Source organism: Diplotaxodon limnothrissa, linkage group LG19 (genome assembly GCF_057381915.1).
Source record: "Diplotaxodon limnothrissa isolate DT_005_m linkage group LG19, D_limnothrissa_male_GT1.1, whole genome shotgun sequence".
NCBI classification, from domain to species: domain Eukaryota; kingdom Metazoa; phylum Chordata; class Actinopteri; order Cichliformes; family Cichlidae; genus Diplotaxodon; species Diplotaxodon limnothrissa.
Window position 1 is genome coordinate 19070480 of NC_140614.1, and position 23516 is coordinate 19093995.

General features: G+C 39.1%; 2 protein-coding genes across 2 annotated transcripts; both read right to left on the reverse strand.

The window, feature by feature from the left end:
• Positions 1–523: 523 nt before the first annotated feature.
• Positions 524–8098, reverse strand: cnih1 (cornichon family member 1). The gene is made up of 5 exons (XM_085342376.1): positions 7944–8098; positions 5170–5238; positions 2638–2750; positions 2379–2522; positions 524–2012 (listed from the first exon to the last, which is right to left on the reverse strand). Exons 1-5 carry the CDS (start codon positions 8022–8024, stop codon positions 1985–1987), a joined length of 435 nt encoding a protein of 144 aa, XP_085198502.1. The 5' UTR covers positions 8025–8098; the 3' UTR covers positions 524–1984.
• Positions 8099–8587: 489 nt separating this feature from the next.
• Positions 8588–23456, reverse strand: gmfb (glia maturation factor, beta). The gene is made up of 7 exons (XM_085342391.1): positions 23402–23456; positions 14638–14734; positions 13979–14028; positions 13714–13765; positions 13472–13552; positions 13288–13361; positions 8588–11821 (listed from the first exon to the last, which is right to left on the reverse strand). Exons 1-7 carry the CDS (start codon positions 23402–23404, stop codon positions 11750–11752), a joined length of 429 nt encoding a protein of 142 aa, XP_085198517.1. The 5' UTR covers positions 23405–23456; the 3' UTR covers positions 8588–11749.
• Between the last annotated feature and the right edge of the window lie 60 nt (positions 23457–23516).

The window sequence follows — 23516 nt, forward strand, 5'->3', positions numbered from 1 at the left end:
GTGGACAACACTTGCTGCCTTTTTATACTTATAATAATAATAATGGATTGAATTTATATAGCGCTTTTCAAGGCACCCAAAGCGCTTTACAATGCCACTATTCATTCACTCTCACATTCGGTGGAGGCAAGCTACAGTTGTAGCCACAGCTGCCCTGGGGCAGACTGACAGAAGCAAGGCTGCCACATTGCGCCATCGTCCCCTCTGGCCAACACCAGTAGGCGGTAGGTGAAGTGTCTTGCCCAAGGACACAACGACCAGGACAGAGTGCCCGGGGATCAAACTGGTGACCTTCCGGTTACAGATACGCTTCCCACTTTGAATAATTACAAGTCTCGCTCCTTAGAGGCAAAATATAAAGACATGAGGGCTGTCTTAAGGTTTTTTGTTGACATTTGCATAGAAATAACACTCCAGTCCACATTAACAGAGCAGGATAGTTTATTTAGATTTAAATAAACAATTTCCTAGATGTAATTTGATGTGATCTAACACATAAAAACTTCTTTATTTGAATGTGACAAATGATAATCCTTTTCCCTGATAAATTTACATGTTAAACATGACAATAAATACTCTAACATGAATGAAAATTTTTTTGCAGTGGCCTAAAACATCAGTCTAGATTCTGATTCTGGAGATGAGCGATACTGCAAGGAGTGCTTGATATTCTGAAGAATTACTAAAAACAAGAAAAAAGGTCAAATTGAAAACATGAAAAATAAAACGTTGGATCTTCTAACAATGTGGAATATTTGGTGTTGAAATTAAAACGCACAACGACAAAAAGAAATTCAAAGGTACATTCAACAGTATGGCACATCAGCTGATGTCGATCAAAACTTGAATGCCGAAAGGAAAGAGGAGGATAGTGTTCCTTCCTAACGGTGAATACATTAAAGCAGCGGTCCCCAACCCCCGGGCCGGTACCGGTCCGTGGCCCGAGAGAGTTGAGACTCTGGTGTGAAATGTATGGTTTTCAGGGTTTTTAGCGTTATTTTGTTATTGTTTTTTTTGTTAACTCTGTTTTCCTGGGTCTTTTCACGTGTGTTATGAATAAATCTGTTTTCAGTACCGGTACTAGTTTTTTGTTGTATTTATCCGCGACACCTTAAAGGCCGGTCCGTGAAAATATTGTCGGGCTCAAACCAGTCCGTGGGAACCGCTGCATTATAGTACTGTTGAGTCTACCTTTTATTTACAGATACCTGCAAGGACGGGTCTACAGATCACACACATGGCGGTCCACACTTAAGAAAACATATCAGCAATAGTTTGACAGGGATGCATGGAAACAATACATCAGATAGCTTGAAAGGTGATAACCGACAACCAGACTACTACCGTCCTTGTGCGACACGTTTCGTTAACATGCACTTCAGCCCTCAAAGTGTCACGTTATAAGACCTTCTGCATCTGCGGGCAAGAACAAAAGTCTGTTTTACACTCCGCTGTTCATTTTAGTCATGGTAATGAGTCACGTGGCAGGTGTAAATTGGCTTTTAAAGCCCGGGATCTTATTCACAGAAAAAGCTAATGCAGTTCAGCACACAGCTTAGATTCTCACAGATAAATGCACACCTGAAAATGTCTACCTAGTCTGTAAACACTCAACAGTTGGGAAACGTGATGAAAAAAAAGCAAACTTTATTTTCAATCCCAAGCATAAAAAAACAAAAAACAAAAAACAAAAAAAACACTATTAAAAAAAACAGGGAAAAAAGAAGAGAGAGAAAGATGTGTCCATTCAGGTCTGTCCGTATTTTCCATAAAAGCTTTGTAACTATAGTGCTATGAGAGGAACACTGCAACCAGGATTCTCTTAAAACTGGCTAAATGTTTCTGAAATGACAGGTTTGTCCACTTGGAAATGGCGTCTTGTGTTGCTGAAAGGTGGTCTCCAGCAGGTCCAGTGCTCCAGCACTAAGATCATAGTGTCTGGTCGTTTACTGTACATGCAGGTCCTTTTGCTTCATCGCACCATTTAAGAGCTCACCAGAACGTAGATCATCCTGTTGGAGAGAACAAGAGGAATATCTAAATAAGCATCAAGACTGGTACATAAATCCAAAAATTGTTGTTTGACAAAGGAAGACTGAGCGCCTTTTTAAAAGCTGCTGGTAGGCAGATTTTAGACAGAGCCATGCTGTGTTGCTCTCCTGTCACTACTGACTGCCTCTACCTTTCAACGAACAAATAAAGTGGTGTCCGCCTCTCTGACAAAACTACCCCAGGATCAACATATCTTCATATCCACACATTTTTTGCACTGCAAACAATAGCCGCCGTAATGAAGTCTAAGTCTCAAAGATTCTTCTCTCAGCAGATACAAATGAAAAGTAAAGTAAAGAGCAGAAAAATACAAGTGAAAAACATACCCGTAGAGATAGTAGAAGAATGACAGGAGGTAGAAAGCCAGTTTGCACCAGCCTTCTTTTTGACAGTACGCCAGGATGTCAGCGTTCATGATGGTTGTTGGGTCGTAAAGTCCTGGACAGCTCATCACAGGTCTGCTCATATACCTGCAGAAAGGCAAACATGAAAGCAGCGAGTTACACGCAGATGTGACTTGTTTACAAAGGTTTAGTTAAGTAAAACCAGGTGTTGACTCTAGGATCAGTGTTTTCGAATACGTACCTCCAGACATGATAAGCCAGCAGTGGTAAGTTGAGACAGAGGGTGAGCCACTCGGCCGCACAGAAGAACATCACGCAGAAGAAGAAGTGGATAAGATACTCTGGGAGCACCAGCTAAAGGAGCCAAGGAAGAAGACATGTCAATATTCGCATACAGCTGATAGTTCAATTCTCTTGTTCTAATTCTGACTTAGTAATGTACTGTCTAAACAAAGTTAATCAATCCACTCAATGTGTGGAATAAATGCAGAGACTTAGAAATTGAAGCACACTGATCAGAGGACAACACAATGTGATGTAACGAATCCTCAAAGGTAATGAGTCCTTTTTACAAGGAGAAAGCGGCGCTATTTAAAGAAGCAGACGTCTAAAAATTGCAGTAGCTGAAAGAATACAAGAGAAGGACTGAATCACAAATGAACTCTGGTTAAGCTATAATTTTGTGCTTTACATGTGCTATACAGGCCTTTAGTGAGGTCCAGCTTCATCTTATATTATGTAAAACACATAAACACTGCCTTATTTTAACACATGAAACAGGGTGAAAAATTAAAATCATCCATATGCAGATTTTAAGCCATTCCTCACTTGTTTAATGCTTACAAAAGGTGCCACAGTGAAGCCATATGTGGCTACGCATTGAGAAAATTAATTTGTATAATCGCCTCTTTTAGTCACTGAAGAAACATGTGGTGCTTGCATAATTTTTTTTTTAATAAACTGTTGCAAATGGATAGAGAACATGGTTAATTTCCCACCCTGGTTATGTCATGCATTATCAAGTGTGACCACAATTAAAGGGGGACAAATTGCTCTGAAGAATATCTGCGCATCCCAACATCGACATTTTCTGCAGTGAGTGTGAACCTACAGATCATTCCACTTCCTGACAAGCGCACTGGACAACACACCAGAGAAGGACCATGCTGTGAGCACGCTTAGCATTGTCGATGCAGCAGTCTGCCTCAGGTTGACAGAGTTCGAGCTGGTTGCGGGGTTCAGGGGGGCAGATGGAGGCGCCACATGGAAGCCATGCATTAAAAATAAGAGCAGAGGGCGGAGAGGAGGGGGCAACCAACAGCCCACAGATGGAAGGGTGAGGGGTGTGTGGGAAAGAGGAAGTTGCAGGAAGGACGGGACGGGCTTTAAATGTGCTGAAATCCTGCACTGTGCTGCCAAATACAAAACAACTGCACAAAAAAATAAATAAATTTATTGTGCCAACTGAGCTGAGAAAAAAAAAGAGGCCAAAACTGCAAATCGGACTGTGGAGCATGTCAAGGCTTAAACGTAGAGGAACCTTCACTTTTCAGCTACGAATCACTGACCAATCAGGAGCTCTAAATATTGCTGAGCTGGAGAGTGTTTGGATTCTGCAGCCATCTGTTCTGAACCGCAGGTGATGCGGGTTAGAGCCAACACTGAGATCATAAACAGTGGCCTAGGTCTGCTAATTGCTGACTCAAATTGTAGCATTCACCTTGCAAAAAAACAAGTTGTGACATGCATTTAAGAAAACCGATGAATGAAGAATAAAACAAGCTGTCTTGGAAAAATCAAACACGCAAAGTATTAAAAAAAAAAAAAAGGGGGGGGGGGGGTTTACAAAATCAAAAGACTAGTGTTCGGGCTGCTGTGATTCTATACCATCCTAACAGTTATGTGCAAGCTCTGCCAGAACTGCTGTTTCAAATGGAAAACAAGATACCCATCTCTCAGAGTTTCCTGGGAATACTCTATACTTGTAACTATATGCAAACAAAGGGTAGGTTGTAGTAAAGATCATGCATGTTTTGAGCATTTGCAAGTCTTTTCAGTTAACAGCTATTCTTAATTCATAATCAATAAGGAGGACTGTTCGTCCAAGAGTATAGTGCTTACCCACTGTTAGATATCCATTTGCTTCTACGGCCAAAAAAAGGTAGTTCAAGAAAGCTGAAAACATGCCTGTTAGCCAGTGCAATCAGTCTGAAGCTGAACTTTGAGGCGTACAGGAGAGAAATACAAAGAAGAGATTGAAAAGCCAAAAATAAAACTATAACGACCGTGTAGGTGGGGGGAGGAAATAAAAAGGATACAGGTGAGGCACAGGTGGCATGTTGTCTAATCCCGAGCTGAACCCTGACCTAAAGATTAGTTAACTGAAAAGACGTTTGCAAACACTTCCCCGTGCAAAATGACAAGACTGCAGACTGAGTTGGACTTGAGCGGGCATTTTAAAGATTGGTACAAACCTTTAATGCAATTTTGACTCTTTTAATCTTTTTGACCTTTTCAACTGTCTTTTTGTCGTTAAAAGTGGTTTAAAAAAAAAAAAAAGCAGATAAGGAAAAACAAAAAGGCTGTTAGAGTTTGACAGCTGACAAGATCACTGAAGTTATAACAGGCAGGTTATTTAGCATAACAGTGCAGAGAAATGAGAGAAAAAGACAGATAGGTGGATAAAGTTGTACTAAAATAAAGAGAACATCTTTCATCAGAGCATATCTGCATGCAAGGAAGGTATGATAGCTGAAGAGGTGAGATCACTTACCGGATTTAAAGTGTTACATTGATCTATAGGATTCTTGTAGTCAGTCTTCAGCTCATCGAAAGCGATTATCTGAAGGACCAAGGTGATCAATGGTAAAATGTTAAAAACAGAGACTCAGAGGACAGCAGGTGCAATAATATTTTACCAGGTTACACTACCCATACTGCTCTTATATACCTTCACAATAAAATTTGATTTAATATGGATAATGCCTTGTATACTGGTGCTGTATTTACTGACTTTCAAATGGCTTTTAATACTGTGGATGAATATAAAAGCAATAGATTTAATCAATAGGTGACAAAAGGTCACCAGCTGGAAATGTTACTTGTGGTGTACCACAAGGATCTATTTCAGGTCTATTACTTTTCCCCATCTACATTAATAACAGGTCTGAAGCTCTGTATTGTGAACTTTTTTCCCCTAATCCTAACAATATTTAACTAAAATTCTAATCTGTTAGCCTCTGACTACAGGAAAATAAGCTTTGACTTCCTCTTAGGAAAACTGAAGTTATGCTTTTTGCCAGTAACTGCAAACATAACAAGGGTAGAATTCTGTTAGCCAAATGTGACTCTGTTTGAAATTAGCTCAACTAATCATTTAACACATCTAGGAGAAACTAAAAATGTATCATGTATAAGGTAACTGCAAAAATTCCACTCCTATAGACAAAATATTAATTCATCTCAGTAAAACAAAGGCAAATGATAAATGATCTGTTCTAGTCCAACCAAACTATGACTATGCATGTCACTCATGGTTAATGGCTTTCAGAAAAGACTAAACCCCAAGTTATAATCAGCTCAAACAAACTCATCTGCTATACCCTCAGCTATACCCTCAGCTTTGTGGCTGGGGCGATTGTGGCTCAAGAGTTGGGAGTTCGCCTTGTAATCGGAAGGTTGCCGGTTCGAGCCCCGGCTTGGACAGTCTCGGTCGTTGTGTTCTTGGGCAAGACACTTCACCCGTTGCCTACTGGTGGTGGTCAGAGGGCCCGGTGGCGCCAGTGTCCGGCAGTCTCGCCTCTGTCAGTGCGCCCCAGGGTGGCTGTGGCTACAATGTAGCTTGCCATCACCAGTGTGTGAATGTGTGTGTGAATGGGTGGATGACTGGTTGTGTAAAACGCTTTGGGGTCCTTAGGGACTAGTAAAGTGCTATATAAATACAGGCCAGGCCATTTGACAAACTTTAGCATAGAATAAAAGCTACTTTTACCACATTTTTGATTTGGCAGAGTCTTTATGCTGGATGTCCTTCCTGACACAGCCCCAAAGGGATTTCTATCTCCTCCCGAAATCAAACAGAGGATCATTTGCTTGTTAGTAAATGATTCCTCTGCATCAGGGGTGTCAAACTCAAATACACAGTGGGCCAAAATTCAAAACTGAAACAAAGTCGCGAGTTAACGTTAATATTTATTGAAATATATTTATTGAAATATATTTATTCCTCCAGATATAAGAATGAATCTTTTCTAATGGACTCAAACACGTTTTGCTGAAAAACTGAATATGGAACAAGCAAAGCTTAATACTAAACAATATATATATTAGCTGTATAATACCTGTAGGCCAGCTCTAATAGTAATTTGGTATGGCTTCGCGGGCCAAATGTAACTAGGCTGCGGGCCAAATTTGGCCCACGGGCCAGAGTTTGACACCTATGCTCTACATTAAAGTGGTAAAATATCCCAATAACACGTATAATATTCACACCAAAACTGCTCCCTTATTCTTTCGCTTGCAGTAACCAGAGACATGTTAAAAAACAGGAACAAAAAAACTTTAAGATGCAGCACCATCTTTAAAAAAAGAAAAGAAAGCAGAATCTAAACAAAATAGGTCATTTTATAGAAAATTAATTTACTACATCTTCGGGTATTGGGTAGGTTGTGGCTCAGGTGATAGAATACTTGTCAGGTATCCTTCGGCAAAATACTGAACCCTGATTTCAAGTGTGGATACAATCAGATAAGCTAAATTCTCATATTTAACTTATTTGTGAGGCTGATTTGTTTGAAACATGGTTTGAAATACTTAGAGAGGGTCTTTTACAGAAAGGAGTAAGATTACCTTGTATGATTGTATTACTTCAAATAAGCTTTTTAATCAGTGATATGAATGAAAATCAAAGAAAATTAGTATTTGGTTTGCATTCAAAAGCAAATTGCATGTTCTCTGTCTTCAAGTTATTTATTCACAATACAACAGGTAAGTTCTCCAATATGACCAGCCAGAAGCAGAAAACTGAAGATATCCAAACTGGAAAGTTTATTTATCTATTTATTTATTATTTATCCCAAGCCACGTCACTGATTACCTCAATCTAGTAAATGACTGAACAGCTAGTTAATTATTTACAGCTAGTTTAATGTGCTCCAAACTCCCCATGCTTACGTTGGGGTTGTGACTGCAAAACCTGGCGGTATTACACAATGCAGAGATGTGACATGTCGATAAACACATGACAGCCAAACGTTAGCTTAGCATGCTAACTAGCCAACACTGCACTCTGAGCTGGCAAGCGATACAAACAAAATAAAGGGGTATAAAACATGTAAAAGTGGTGTTGAGCTCTATATGGATGATGGGAAATAGTTTATTAAAAACACGTCTTGGTGTTAAAACTGCTAACTTGTTGTCCTAGCCGACCGGACAGGGTGTGTGCCATTCATTCCCAGGCTTCGTTAGCTCACTGTTAGCCCGTCTTTCTCATTCTTTCTACTTTTACGTCCGCACCGTTTGGCAGGCGACCTAGAAATGTGTACTTACATGCCAGATAGCGAAGAAGATAAGCGCGGCCGTTAGCAGCAGTGCGAGCATGTAGCAAAAGGCCGCGAATGTGAACGCCATTTTTCTCCGGTTCTGCTGGTCGGTTCCTGGCTCGATCGGCAGATGATGCAGGCAGCTTCCCAACCGATTACTGCTGCTTCTTCCCCTTCTTCTTTGAGTGTTAGTGGCTGCAAGTCAACCATCTTACAGCAGGGTGCGTTACCGCCACCTACTGGACCATTTACTTATCTGAAATCACTTTTAACATGCATTAGCGCCATCTCCTGGAATTTCTTTCTGAACTTCGGTGTTTTCTTTGTCTCCTGGAGTCCCACAGTTTCAGGAATAGTGTCCATTGTGTGGTTTTCTATCCAGGTATGCTTTTACTGCATTGGTAGTGTGTTTATGATCATTGTTGTGCCTAAAAATGAAGTCAGGGCCAATCAGATGTTGTCCAGATGGTATTACATGATGGATCAAATTCTGATGGTACTTTTCTGTGTTCAGACACCAAGACCATCTCTGATGAAGCTCATATGACCATTTCAGTTTGAAAACAGCAGTCTCTGGAAACACATGGGTAAACATCACTGTCATTTTATTTGGACAACAGGACAAGACACTTTTATAAAGTATGGGAAAATACAAATATCTCAAGTTTCACTGATGCCACGAGGCAGCTGGTTATGACAGATGTTTCAGGTGGTTTTTTTTAGTAAAAAGGAAAGAAAATAGAATAGGCATTTAATCAGAGGACACCGAGCGCTGACAACACAATTGCAGGTTAAAGTAAAAAAAACAAAAAAAACCACTAGAGGCCAAAAACTATATGCGTTCACCACATAAAGATAAAAAGCTGTTAGAGATCCACAGGACATAACCAGATACATGGCTCATAACCAAAGGGGGCTCTTAGTTAACTGGACCTTACATTAGGGAGACTGAGTTTGATACACGATGAATGGACAGTTTCTTATACATCCCATTTAAAATAGCAACAGCAGAGGCTTTCTTTTAGAGAAATTAATGTCAGTTTGGGCACACTTCAGATATCACACCTGACGACTGTGATGCGAACCTTTTATAGCGTTCATGTGCAAATAAACGATGTCAGAGACTTTGTGTAGCTGTTCAGAAAGCATCGGTAAAGCCTTCTGTAAGGCTTACTTACTTTAAAGCATACACTTCTTCTACAGTAGCTCTCCACATTTTAGAGGTCTTTAGAATTTAGAAAGCTAAATATATTCACATCTAACCCAGTACATTGCACATTTCAATTGCATTGAATAAACAGTGTTCATTTCAAGCTGTGCATATTCCTGAATTTACAGACTTTCTGAAGGGTTTTTCAGGTCATATAAAGGTCATTTAATCTAGTGGATTTGTGTTTTTCTGCTATTAGTAGACATTAAAACAAGTGATTACACTTATGTCCCCTTTGCTCCTGTTGGATAAAACCCTGCCCTTACGAATGATGCACGTGGAGCAGTTTGATTGTATGAAAACATCTTTGAGCCAGATCTCTGGGAGAGTTTCTGTTGTTTATGAGGGCATAGACGCCATCAGAGAAAAACAGGTTTTGGCCTTGCAGCATGGCCTTGGTATGGTAGCCTTTGCAATATAATATCATGCACTATCTGGAGAATTTCTGGGCTTTAATTCAGCAATATAATTCAGGGTAAAAGTGGACATTTGTAGTATTATAAATAAAAAAAAGAAGTCTGCTACTCGGGTCACTTACTACTGAGGTTACTCCTGTTTTATCACAATAAAACCAGTCTGTATTATCTGCAATACATGCATAGTACATTCTTATACAGCTTTAACTATCTGGGGCTGGTCATGCTGCTACTAATCCTTTGGGTAGTGTGCTGCACTGGCTTAAATACTGACAATATTCAGCAGGGAACCAAAAGCCAGGAAAAAATGCTGTCCCTTTGGGGCATGAAAAGCCAAATACATCCGTTTGTAAAGTGTTTGAGCTGTGTGCTCCAGCACAATGTATTTTAAAAATGCTCAAAGCTAAGAAAAATTGGGTAAACAAAAACTACAGACTGAGCTGAGGATATTAGACATTGGCACAAAAATGAGCTGCTGGCACATTCAATACATAAATATCAGCCTTTCAAAGAAAAAGCTACACCGGTCAAATCCCGCGTCTGCATGGAGAATGTAAATCGGCCAGATGCTGTCATTTACCTGCCAATTCTGGCACATCTGGCGTTTGGAGAAATCGCAGCCGTCATTCTCAAGGCTGCGACAACCATGAAGCAATTCACGTGGCTTTACATACGGATTTAAGTACGACATTCATAAACACCAATAACAGTAAGAGCTATAATGCACGATAGGAGCTAACAATCACCCTAAAGACACAGTAACCCATTTAAACAGAGTCGCCCAGTAGATTAAAATGAGGGCGGGAACTACCGCCCTGTGTAATGCAGTGTAATCATCACTGTCATGGTCGCTAGACAGAGGTTTTTGTGTGTAACTGTTCACATCTGGAATGTTTCAGTGGAAAAATATCGTTTTCCTGGAGTGTTGGATTCTTGTAATAAACATGCAGGTCGAACGCATTACCCACAATTCACACTGTTTTTTTCTCTCCTCTAAACAGAGATTTAAAAAAAAAAACCTGATGACAGACTAACAGGGTTACATCTGCAGCTAAATAAGCACCACTCAAGGGCTTCTGCCAGCTTGTGTTCTTGTGCACAGGAGAAGGTGCAACGCATATCATATAGATAGATGTATTAGTGTTACTGTAAATTATAACTGAAATGCCCTTGACTAAAGGAGAGACAGAGTAAAACAAAACAGAATTGTAGCTATGATTGTTCCGAGGTTCTGGCAGGAAGTTTGTCTTTCACAATAAAAGAAATAAATGAATATAAAGTATATACTTAGCTAACCCTAGAGACACCAGAAATAACTAAATATTAAAAAAAGACTCTCAGATTATTAAAATCTAATGAACATAAAACGGTAAAACTTAGGAGGTTCTGAGTGTAAACATCTAGAAGAAACAGAAAGTGTTGTTAAAAAGTGTTCGAATTCTTTTGAATTGTAGAAATGGTCAATTTCTGCACTTGAAGAGCAATGAGAACATTAATTCTAGGGCTGCCCCCCCAAACAAAGACTTTCTTAGTCGAGTAGAAGTTGCAATTATATGTTTCTCATATTAATTTAAGTATTTAAATGTGTATTTTAGGAGGGAGGGCTGAGAAAGAAAAGTGATAGCACAGTAATAACACTTATCCTATTATCTCAAAGTAATCCCACCCTTTAGATTTCCTGTTCATAATATGCAACTATCAGCCAAAGAGCTCAGGGAGTAGCTGTGTAAACAATAGTATCTGGCACAAATAACTGAGTGTCAGTGTCAATTAATCATGACTTGAGTCTTTGGTTGACTAATGGGGGCAGCCCTCGTTAATTCAAAACAGACACGTAAGAGAAATATGGAGAGATTGTATGGAGACAATAACAGACCTGCTTCAAACAGTATGGTCAGTTTTAGGCTGCCAGATCGGTGAGGTTTAATAAGTGCCAGAAATGTTGGCAGTCACAGAGAAGCATTCAAACTCTTGTAATTGTGTGCACCTTCTGGCATCTTATGAGTTGTACTGAGCGTTAAACGCCACCGAGCAGGCCTAAAACAGACGACTGCAAACACTATTTAAATCAGGTCTGATGCAGGGAGGAGGGAAAGGTTAACTGTGGTGTGTTGTCTCCAAGAGATGTCACGAGTTGTGCAATCAGGATTCTCCTCGTATCCCAGACCCCTGGAGGAGGTGATGGGTTTAGCGAAAGAATCCAAGTTTCTCTCTAAGCCATTCCTCTGTGAGGTCCTCTGTGTTTCTGATCTCAAACACCTTGAAAAGAAAAGGAAGGACTATCACTTTCTCACACGGCTGTGGGGGAGTTTTCACCCATTTTTCTTTACAACATTGCTTCAGTTTATTGAGTTTGCAGGTATGAGTTTATGCACAGCTCTCTTAAACTCCCACCCCACATTTCCCTGCATTTCAATCTAGTTAAGGTCTGATCTTTGACTGGGTCATTGCAACGCCTTGATTCTTTTCTTTTTCAGCCATTCTGTTGTAGATTTGCTGCTGATGTTGGGATCACTGTCCTGTTGCATGACCCAGTTTGGGTTAAGCTTTAGCCGTTGAACAGATGGCCTCACATTCGACTCTAGAATACTTTGGCATACAGAGGAGTTCACCGTGCAGACCCACTGACTGAAAGGTGCCCAAATCATCACCCCTCCACCGCCGTGCTAACAGCTGGTACAAGGTGTTTGTGTGTCTTTCTGCCTAAAGGATATTGTTCCAGACGTCTTGTGATTTCTTTAGATTCTGCTTTGCAGACATAAGTTGTGCTGCCATGTTCTTTTTAGAGACAAGATGCTTTCTCCTGGTAGCCCTTCAAAACAAGCCATACTTTTTCAGTTTTCTCTGATGAACATTTGAAATGCATAGTGAGGCCTCTATGGACTGAGATGTAGCTCTTAATTTATTTGCAATTTTTCTTAGCATCGCATGCTCTGATCAGATTTGCTGCTATCAGTTGATCAAGTGATTAGCAGCACTCCCCACTTACTCTGTGTGTAGGGGAGTACTTAGCTTTTCACAAGGCTACACAGACCCTGTGAAACTTTCTTTTTCATATGACTACATTACATGGCACATGGCAATCTACACAGCAGTTCTTGACATATTTCAGTTTGGACCACAGTGGTGGGCTGCACTGCGCGTCGATAGATCTATGCAGTTAACACAACTGATAGAAGTAATTCAAATTTATACTACCAGTTTATTTAATTTTAAACATTAATGTGGCAAATACAAGAATATAAGAGCTGCACCAAATACACCCATGACACTGGCTCATTTCATGAAAAAAATATCCCAAATATGGACAAAAAATATTCTCAACTACCTCCTCCTTTAAGTTGATTTTTTTAAATACAGTGTTTTAAGCATTTCTAAAAATTTACAAGGTCTCAAAGTCACATGGATTTTTATACATTTTAATTTGTGTTATTTCTTTTTGAGCCCTCATAATTTCATAGGTAGAGGAAATAGCCACATTACATTTAGAGTGGGCTATATCATTTCACCAGTTTGATGTCAGCAAAGTGACATTAAACTGGTGTATCATAAAAGTCAAGTCAATTTATATATAAGCACATTTAGAAACAACAGGGATTGACCTAAGTGCTATACAACTAAATTGAATAAATCAGAAAAGGAAAAATACAGAAAAATAGAAAACAAATAACACAGAAACAAAAGAAAAATATCAAAACTCAGTCTTATTTAAAACCTTTACTAACCTTGGTCAGCTCGACAGTCTGCACCAGCTTGTTTTTGCTTCCTGCGTACATCATCTGCTGCTCTGGTCTGCAACCTGCCAAACACAAAATCAGCAACTTTGACAAAAGTTTAGCAAACAGTAGTTACCTAAGTTTTGCTCTAAGTGTACGTATATTTAAAAAGTAATCTCAGAGAGGTTCATACCCACGGGGCTGGAGAAGATGAAGCAGAGGGGATAAGACACACGCCCGTCGTCATGTTCGTACTTATAACTGTAGACGATAAATGTTCCTGGTGCTAAGGACTGAAACTAACCAACATAGATAGATCACATGTAAGACAAACCCACCGCCTAACCGTTCCATGTGACATATAGGCTGCTTACAACGATTATAATTCATTTTATGCTGATAAAATATTGTTAAAATAAGATCTATTCAAAGGATATCTTGGCTGTCTCTCTGGCAGCTCGTCCTTTAGATCATCAGGAGAAATATCCTAAAACAAACAGAAAGAGTTCAGTTGACATTATCAAGAAAAGCAATCATCTACTAACATCCAGCACCTGGCAGGCTGTCAGGTCAGAGCTTAATGAGTTCACCGTCACTTCTTTCAAACCATACACTGCTATCTAATTAAACATTTAAATTTTAAACCTGATTTTTAAATATTGTTGAATGTATTTGAAAGATAGAGTAATATAAAGCTCACCTTATGCTCTTCCTCCAGAATAACCAGCTGCTTGTCTTTATCAATCTTCACTGAATGGTACAACAAGAATATAAAAGCTGCATTAAAACAGTCACATTTTACAAGCAGTTGTTTAGTGCTTCAAAAATGATGATGATCAAGGGGGGAAAAATCAATATTTTGGGCTGCAAAGCTCTAAAACGTGACCGTGAGTCTGAGTCCATGTCGTGCAAACAAACGGCTAATCCCATTTGACATTTTGATCCAGAGATGGATCAGGTTTGATACACACAGCCTGCTGCATTCGGAGGCAACTCATTCTTTCCTGCATACAGAACAGCAGCTACCTTAAAGTTGTATCTAATACCAGGAACATTTTCTTTTGTGCTATATTTATAACATTTGACTTTAACTGCAACAAACCACAGAGAATTGTACAATCCATGTCAAACCACAGAATGCTCACAATTACGTTGTAACCACTGCTGATTGAACTGCTGCCCATCTTGGCGAGGACACTCTTTTTTGAATCTCAAGAGTCACACAAGTTAGCAATCTAGAAGCTCTACGAGTATTAAAAGCTCCCTAGTGGAAAACAAAAAACGAATTTCAAGTTACTCCGATTTTTATGACTCAGATTAAAAATTCAGGAGAGACACTGCTCAGAGTCTGTGACTTACTGATGATCGCTGCATTGTTGGTCTCCTTCCGGAAACGAAATTCCTTCAGCTTTTTAACCAGATCTTCATCCACTTCACACACTACCAGTGATTCACTCTGATCCGGTGTGGGAAAACAAGGCAATGGAAACAAATAAATGAATTTCAAATACATTAACAATTTAATATACAAGTCACTCGACACACAAATTAAACTGTATATTACTTCTTTGGGGGTTGATGCAAAGTTAAACAAAAGTTTATTATCTTTATTTTTTATTTTGTGTGATAAGCAGTTGACATATTAATCATTCAAGCATTTAAAAGGGCACCTATGAAGGAATTACAGTCAACTTAGCAAAGAACTATCATATATCTACAGCTGATGAATGGTATTTTAAAGAAACAGGAAAAGAATCCACCAAAGACCTGTAACTCAAGACCAGAGATATGCATCTGGCCCTTCACCTGAATCCTCATACTTTTCACTCAATCCTGATCAGCAATGGCCTCAGTGGAAGGGCAACTGTCAAGAAACCATTTCTAACAAAAACAGCTACGGTGGAGCTACGGTGTTGGTGATGTTGTCAAAAGTGTTAGTGTCAGATTTTGATCCTACCATCTAGAAATCAACTGATATGCAACAGCTGATTTTTTTATATGACAATGATCCCAAAGGAACTGTCAACATTACTGAAGCAGTGTGGGATCATCATGGCAGAGAACAGAAGAAAAGGCAGGCAGATTTCAAAGAAGAGCTTTGAATAACTTTCAATAACCCTGGAGAACTATTCCGAAAATTACTGTTGTGGGATTTCTCTTTAGTGTATTGTCCTGTAATGTATTGTCTTGCTTTCATGTTACTTAGTTTAGTATGGGTTGTGGGATCTCTCTTTAATGTATTGTCTTGATGAAATGCCTTCATATTACTTAGTTAGTATTAGAGATGGCACGATACCACTTTTTTATGTCCGATACCGATACCATAAATTTGAATATCTGCCGATACCGATATGAATCCGATATAGTGTTTTTTAATCAACAAAACTGTTTTTTAAATATCTTGCTGCATTTTGTATAAGTTCATACTAGGGCTGAACGATTATGGAAAATAATCTAATTGCGATTTTTTGCCCCAATATTGCGATTGCGATGCGATATGCGATTATTTTTTAAGGTCTTTGTCTTCTGTATTATTAAACAAAGACAAGCAATACATCATATAGTATGGCCAATACTATATTACATTAATTTTAAACTGTTCTTTCCTGGAAGACAGACCTCTGTTATGATGACATGAGGTGATGCATGAATTGATGACTGACATTTTTATTTAACTTCTTCAATCACAACAGTATATTTGAACATACACAATAGTTTATTTTTAGCTTACAAACATCTGAACATAAAGTGCTGACAAGGAACCCTGGTGTAAACATTAAAATGAAAGTCAGTACAATGTGCAGATTGCAGAAATATACATAAACAAAATCAGTGGCTTTACCACACTCAGTTTTTCGACATCTGTGAACTACTAGACAGTCATTCAATTAAAAAATAATATTAAATAAATAAAACTAATAAATAAAAAATACACACATCTTACTGATCTCTGCAGTCAGTAACATTACACATAAAGTGCAAACATAATAGCAATTGTATAAACACACACACAAACACGCCTTTAAAATTTAAAGGCGTGAAATTGGACGGTCTAGTTCTGATTAGCGTCACCGCTGTCTCGGTGGAGTTTAATAAACTCGGCCGTCTGCTTCTTGCTATCTAAAATATAACCAGACACTGGTGTAAATTCTCGACTGTCTCATACTTCTGTTTAATAAGTTTTCTGTTTGACGTTTAGTCAGCTGTGTGAAAACCAAGGAGGAACCCACCCGGGGGATTAATAAAGTTTTATTTTATCTAATCTAATAACTTTAATCTCAGCCAAACCGATTTACTCACGAACAAACAAAACACTGAAAAAAGCCCAACAATAACATTTTTAGGTTGTCTAAGTGACTTATATATTACGTTTAACCCGAGCAGCGAAACTCCGCGGTGATCTGAAAATGATGTGCCGGGAGTTGTGCCGTTCTCGGCCGCATCAGTAACCCTCGAGCTCCCGGCTAGCTGTCGAGCTGGTGGGTAGCAGACGCCTCTGAAAACGTCGAAGCACTTTTGCAAATATGGGATATCTTGATAAACCGAGCAGATATTTGATGTTTACACAACTACTTTCTCGCCTGAAAATATGTTAAAAGTTTATTTTGTGACCCAGAAAGATTAGTATGAGTAATTTTAAAACTTAGTAGCGGCCGCCATTGCTGGAAACTGGAGTTTGGCTGGGCCGCGCTATGAATTCTGGGATATGGTAGTAATTTGGACAGCCTTCGGCGCGTCGCTGTGACGTAATCGGTCTACAAATGCGGCCTCAGGAGGATGCAGCCCATGAATTTGGACATGTCCAGAGTATAATCGCAGCCTTTGCGGTTAGAAAATTGCACTTGATCATGTCGCGATATTATCGCAAATGCGATATATCGTTCAGCCCTAGTTCATACTCAAGTTTAAAACAACAACTACACTAAAGCTATTCTGTTATACCTGTATGCAAAAAAAAAATATTTCATAGTTCAGCAATACTGATCAATCTAATAAACTTAAACCTACACCATCCTCCCTATTCTGGTATTTTAAAGAGTACTTAGCATAAATATTAAGCAACCTAACTAATAGGGCTCCAACTCCCAGCAACAACAAAAATAAATAAATAAAAAATAGGGAACCACCCCTCACGCGCCACCTCATGATGCTTAATCGACGTAATCGACCTTAATTTGATGCAGTGTGAAAAAAAATGCACAGAAATCAATTATTTTTCAAGAAATATTAAATAGATTCAACATCTTTCTTCAACAAAATTGCAGACTGCACAGATGGTACCTTCCCAAAGGAAAAAGTACTATAGCTTACTAGGGTATATTAGACTTAATAGTTACTATATACAGTAATTGACTTCTATTCATTTTATATCAAATTAAAACTTTGGGTGTCAGATAATTATTTATTAAAAGCTAGACATTTTAAATGAGAATAAGAAAGAAAAGTATGTCTTTGTGCCCCCTTTTCCCTGTTAATGCCCTATCGGCCCCCCTGGCTAAACTTTGCTAGATCCGCCCCTGCACAGTTACCAGCGTCAGCTACGTAGAAAAAGATCCTCGAGTAGAAAGTAATATTAAATACATTCTAACAACAGCTGATCAAGCTTAAACGTGCTGCTGTTGTTCAGCCGCTGGTTTCCTCTTTCTGGTGCAAAGTGGGCCAAAAGCAAACTAGAGACACGACTGGCGACAGAAAAGCCGATCAGCTGATCGTTAAGCAGTTTCATGATTGAAGTAGCAGCAAGAAGAGGCAGTCGTTTGTTAAGCTTAACGCAGGAATGCTTTACAAACATTCAGAGATGGACTTACACACTTGCTTTACTTCTCTCGGGGATAACTTTGTCGGAGATGAAATGCCAGGTTGCTAGCGAAGCTCCACATGCTATCCAGACCACCGACAGGTCCTGCATGCCACAGCCGCTCTATCACGTGATGCATACTGCTCCGACGTGCTAACGTTCTGAGGTGAGTTAGGGCGTGTTGCAAGTTTTGTGAGGTGCTTTCGTGATATTTAATGGATCGGATTACATTTTTTATTTTTCTCCGATATCCGATCCAGTAATTTAGGTCAGTATCGGACCGATACCGATACGTAATATCGGATCGGTCCATCTCTAGTTAGTATGTCTGGTTCACACCTCATTCACGCTGGGAAACAGACGGTGAGAAACTGGTGAATGTCTCCCAGGATGCGGAAGCTCACACAGGAAGGCTTGACCCCAGAGTGGGGGAGATTCACACAGGTGATAGAGAGTCTGTCTGTTTAGAGCCAAGGTGTGAACTGCAACTGTAAAAGCCTTTTGTTCTGTGACTGTAAAAGGACCTGAACTGTTCATTGTCAGAGACGACTTTCAGTGCCCCCTGACTGACTTCCCTCCTTAGGCATGAGATAGCTGAAATAAAGGTGTTGTTACAACTCATCGTGTCTGCAGGCTTTGGTAATTAAAATTTCCACAACAGTACTAAAAGAAATCACAAGAAAGCTTGGCTAAAAGAGTTCAGACTGAAGAATAAAGGCAGTATTAAGTATTCACATAATTAAGTTCATTAGAATTGTACAAACTCTGTTTTTGCCTTACATACTGTAATTCCATGCATGTTTGCACATTTCAATAAACTGCCACACACATTTCACGTTTCACAAAACATAAAGACATGAGGGGGGCAGCCTAAAGTACTGTAAAGCAAATGTTCTAGCAGCGCCATGATGAAGTCAGAACATTCATATATGATTGACTTTTTCCTGATGTGAGGTAGATGATTTTATATAGTCAATGATACTGTGGTTTAATAGTTCCAGACTGCCGGGGGATTCCCATGATGCATGGGTCTGCTGGAGGTTTCTTCCTGTTAAAGGGAGTTTTTCCTTCCCACTGTCGCCAAAGCGCTTCTTATAGGTGCTCATATGATTTTACCTGTTGTATTATTGTAGGGTCTATCTTACAATATAAAGCGCCTTGAGGCAACTGTTGTTGTGATTTGGTGCTGTATAAATAAAACTGAATTGAATTGAATAATGAAGTGGAAAACAGAAAACACCGCTATTACTGCATTGATGTGATATTAGTAACAAAACACAGTTGCAGTAGTACATATAAAGAGCATCTTACACACTGTGACATTCAAGCAGAAAATGAAATCAGCAGAAATTTTACATTCATCCTAATCTACTGCTATATGTGTTAATTTTAATTAATATTTGAAGACAGCTTATCGGTAAGAAAGACAGCTGCAGAGTCACAGATTGTGGCTTTAAGTGGTTTTCATGCAATTTACTACTTTGTCATAGCAGCTATATCCTGAATTAGTGAGCCAGGGTAAAAAAAAAAAAAAAAAAAGAACAAAAAAACCCACCAATGCTGGTGCAATTTTTTGTTTTGTGTAAATATTTCTGTCATGTTTGCAGTTCCAACCTCAAAACGGAAACTCCATGTTTTGGATTTAAAAGATTTGTACTTTCGTGAGGAGCTTCACGTCTTCTTGACCTCTGCTTAACTTTGCTGTGTCTTTGTGAGATATGTTATCCTGTGTTTGTGTATAGTAGTGTAATAGAGAAAGAAAGGAAAAAATTATAAAACAGAGGCTTTTTAAGAACACCGAATAATCAGCATGTCTCTTCCTGCAAAAGTCCAATATGATGCACAGGATTTCATCCAAAAAACAAATAAATCGATTAAATTAAATGAAAAATCAATGCACCAGCCTGAACAGGATTTCATTTCTCTGAACCTTTGTCACGTCCACACACAACATTACATAACACCATCATAAAGACATAAACTCTCCACGAGTCTCTTCAGACTCTCTGAAATCTATAATTACACCTTGGAGAACAGATGGCTGGTGGGAGTCGGGATTTCACTGAGCTCAAGGAAAGATCTTCATAGATTAAGAGGAGGCTGGAGTGTCTGTCGCTGCTGGGACTCTTTAAAAACAGGATGCATGGGGAAGGGATTAGGGACAGCCAGGACAATGAAAGCTGGGGATGGCCAAAGGGTTACTTCTGGTTCAAATTCCTCCAGTCAATGACAGCTAGCTCATGAGTTTGGCTGCCAATTCAACCAGGAAATGAGAGCCAGTTAACTTAAACCACCAGTTAATAATGGACCCGGTGTGTTTATGCAGTAAATCAGTAACACTGCTCTAATGAAGATAGCTGAACTGCCATGACACGCAGCGAAAGACCCAGAGGGAAACGAGATTCATCTGGACAAACAGCCGAGCTAACGTTAAGGCAGCTCCCAAAACCCAGACGTGTTGAAGCACATCAATGCAGACTGCTGCATCAAGCCACCCGCGCCCAGCTGCAGGAAGTGCAACAGCTTCGCCTTCAAAATATAAACATGCACAAACTTGCTCTAACCTCATACTAAATAATGTCTTGTTTTCTTCATTTAAACACCTAAACTACAAATGTTTAGTTGACAATTAAAAACAAAAACCAAAGAAACGTCACTTCTACACCTCATGAACTTAAACTACTCTTTTTTTTTTTGCCTTTTCTATTGTTATTATTAAATATATTGCAATGTTCTCCTGAATTATAATCAGGCTGCTCTAAAATGTCCTTGGAAAGGTTTCAGTTGAATAAGTTAACTGAGACGAGGGAGAGAGCGAGAGAGAGACAATATTTCTCCCATACTGGCTTCCCTTGATTGGCTCCCTGTTAAATCCAGAATTCACTCTCAAATAGGGCTGGGTATCGTCACTGATTTCTAGAATCGATTCAATTCCGATTCACAAGGTCCCGAATCGATTCGATCCACGATTCGATTTAATTCGATTCGATTCGATTTAAATCTGGGAAATTTTGACAGTCAGAAATATTATAATTCAGTTCAGTACATTTACATATTTTTGTATCAATAAAAAGGAAGCTGATACACGCAAGACTTTATCACAGGTGTGAGCGTCACAGCAGATGCCTTTGTGTCAAAGTAGCTGAAGATAAAACACAGAAAAACATGAAGGTGATTTTCCTGGCCTGGGATTTATAAAAATATTCTGCAGTACATCAAAAACGAAAGAAAACCATTAATCAACATATGAACATCACCTCTGAAGTTACAGCAGTTTTACTAGAGACACGTTAAGCGTTTTGCATTTTGAATAATTTTAAAAAGTTTAAATTTGTTCAGTATTGAACAGCAGAAATGAGGTTTTCTTTTCGGAAGAATGTAAAAGGGAAAAAAAACAGTGGCCGACAGCGCTGTAAACAACAGTAGACTTGTGCGTAACAAGCAAGCGAATAATGAAGAAAGGGAAACTGTTCTTGAAGTACAGAGAGAGAGAGAGAGAGAGCTGTGCATCGCGGTGGAAGCAAAACAGTAAAAGTCAGAGTGAATTCATGACGATTTTGTGTGAAGCGTTTGGATCTTCTTTTGCTGCTGGTTCGGTCAATATTGTTTGGAGAGAGATCAAACTAACAGCTTTAGAATCGGCGCATAAAGGGCGTGAACACAAAGCGCGGACCCGCCGACAGATCAGAATCAGCGAGCTGTCGGCTTTCAGCCCCGACTGTGAGAAAGGCGACATCTAACTGATTCTGATCCGCGGGTCGCGCTGTGTGTTTAAGTCTATGTGCAGAATCCGTGTACCTGCTCTCATTTACTGTCTTAACTGTTTGGTGGTTCTTGAAATTTTCTGAGATGTCACCAGAGATTCTGGCATTTTGGGCAAAATAAATTTATATTAAAAAATCGATTCAGGATTTTAATGAATCGATTTTACGTTATCCAAGCCAGAATCGATTTTAATCGATGAATCGATTATAAAAACCCACCCCTACTCTCAAACGACTTATTTACTTGTGGTTCCCAAAGTTTCTTAAAGTAGAATGGGAGGCAAAGCCTTCGGCTTTCAGGTCCCTCTTCTTTGGAACCAGCTACCTGTTTGGAATCAGGAGACAGACATCCCGTCCATTTTTAAGATTAGACTCTAAACTTTCCTTTTTTTTTATAAAGCATATATGTAGGGCTGTATCAGGTGACCCTGAGTCCTGGTTTAGTTAGTCTGCTGAGGGATGCACTGAGTATTTCTTATTCATTCACCTCTATTCACTCTCTCTGTTTATCCACCACTTTGCATTTAATCATTAGTTATTATTAATCTCTGGCTCTCTTCCACAGCTTGTCTTTTGCCCTGTCTCCTTCCCCTCCTCCCAAATGATCATGTCAGATCGGCTGGCCCTCCTTTAACTTGGTTTAACTGGAGGTTTCTTATTGTTAAAAGGGAGCTTTTCTTTCTCACGGTCACCAAGTGTTGAGGTTTCTTTCTAATATTGAAAAGTCACTAAAATATAAAGTCCCTTGGACTAATTTTTGTAACTGTTATTGTATTTAATAAGTGGTATATTCAAGAAAGTTAAATTTTAATCATTGAGTGCTAAAATTAAGACTATGTGTCTTACAAATTCATAATTTAGTGGAGATAAGCACCACAGTGAAAACGTACAAAGCACAAAATAATCTTGATCCAAACTGGATTCAGATGTTGTGTGAAAATAGAAAGACAACGTGTGAATTCAGAGGGAAAGGTCACCTGAAAAAAGGAAAAAAATAAATAATAAAAATATTTTAAAAACAAAAGATGTATCTCTGTTAGAGGGGTAAGCGTGTAGAGTAACTGGAATAAGGACCTAGTATTGTATTATTTACAACGTAATTATATTTTTTTAAAGGTAAAAGAGAGGTAATATTTAGTTTTGTCCTAGTTTATTTTTTATTCTTAATACTTAGTGTCAAAATCTAGTTTTAAAAAGTGTCGAGATTTAGAATATGCAGTACATAAAGGTTCATCTTTCACCTTTTCGGCCATTTGTGCCATTTATTTATTCGTTTAGATTAAGAAATGCTAATAATGACCCAAATTAAAATATATTTTTCAATTTATTTTACGGCACAGCGTTCTGGGTTTTTTATTTTGAAATTCATGGCAGGAAACGCGTCACTTATGCTACGGCTGACTTGACAGGGTGGAACTAATGCCATGCTAGCAGGCTAAAGCTAGCCAATCTGCGACCTTACTTTTTCCTCAATAAACTCCGCATCTGCCAACAGCACACGATTAAAACGCAACGACGAAGCTCGCAGCAGCTCACTTGCAAAGAAAACCGAGTAACTTACCATTGTTGTGGAGTTAATAAATTCCCCCGGAGCTGCAGCGGCTGTTCTGAATGGTAGGGACGCTTTCAGTGTTTTTTCGTTTTTTTCCACCTCACATCATCTTGTGACTGGTTTG

Coding starts and splice junctions, on each gene's coding strand:
- cnih1 (XM_085342376.1), bottom strand. CDS start 8,024: ATGGCGTTCACATTCGCGGCCTTTTGCTACATGCTCGCACTGCTGCTA. Junction 5,239..7,943: donor TCTTCTTCGCTATCTGGCAT/GTAAGTACACAT, acceptor TTGGTCCTTCAG/ATAATCGCTTTCGATGAGCT. Junction 2,751..5,169: donor AATGTAACACTTTAAATCCG/GTAAGTGATCTC, acceptor TGGCTCCTTTAG/CTGGTGCTCCCAGAGTATCT.
- gmfb (XM_085342391.1), bottom strand. Junction 14,029..14,637: donor CAACAATGCAGCGATCATCA/GTAAGTCACAGA, acceptor TGTACCATTCAG/TGAAGATTGATAAAGACAAG. Junction 11,822..13,287: donor AGACTGTCGAGCTGACCAAG/GTTAGTAAAGGT, acceptor TTTCTTTTCAAG/GTGTTTGAGATCAGAAACAC.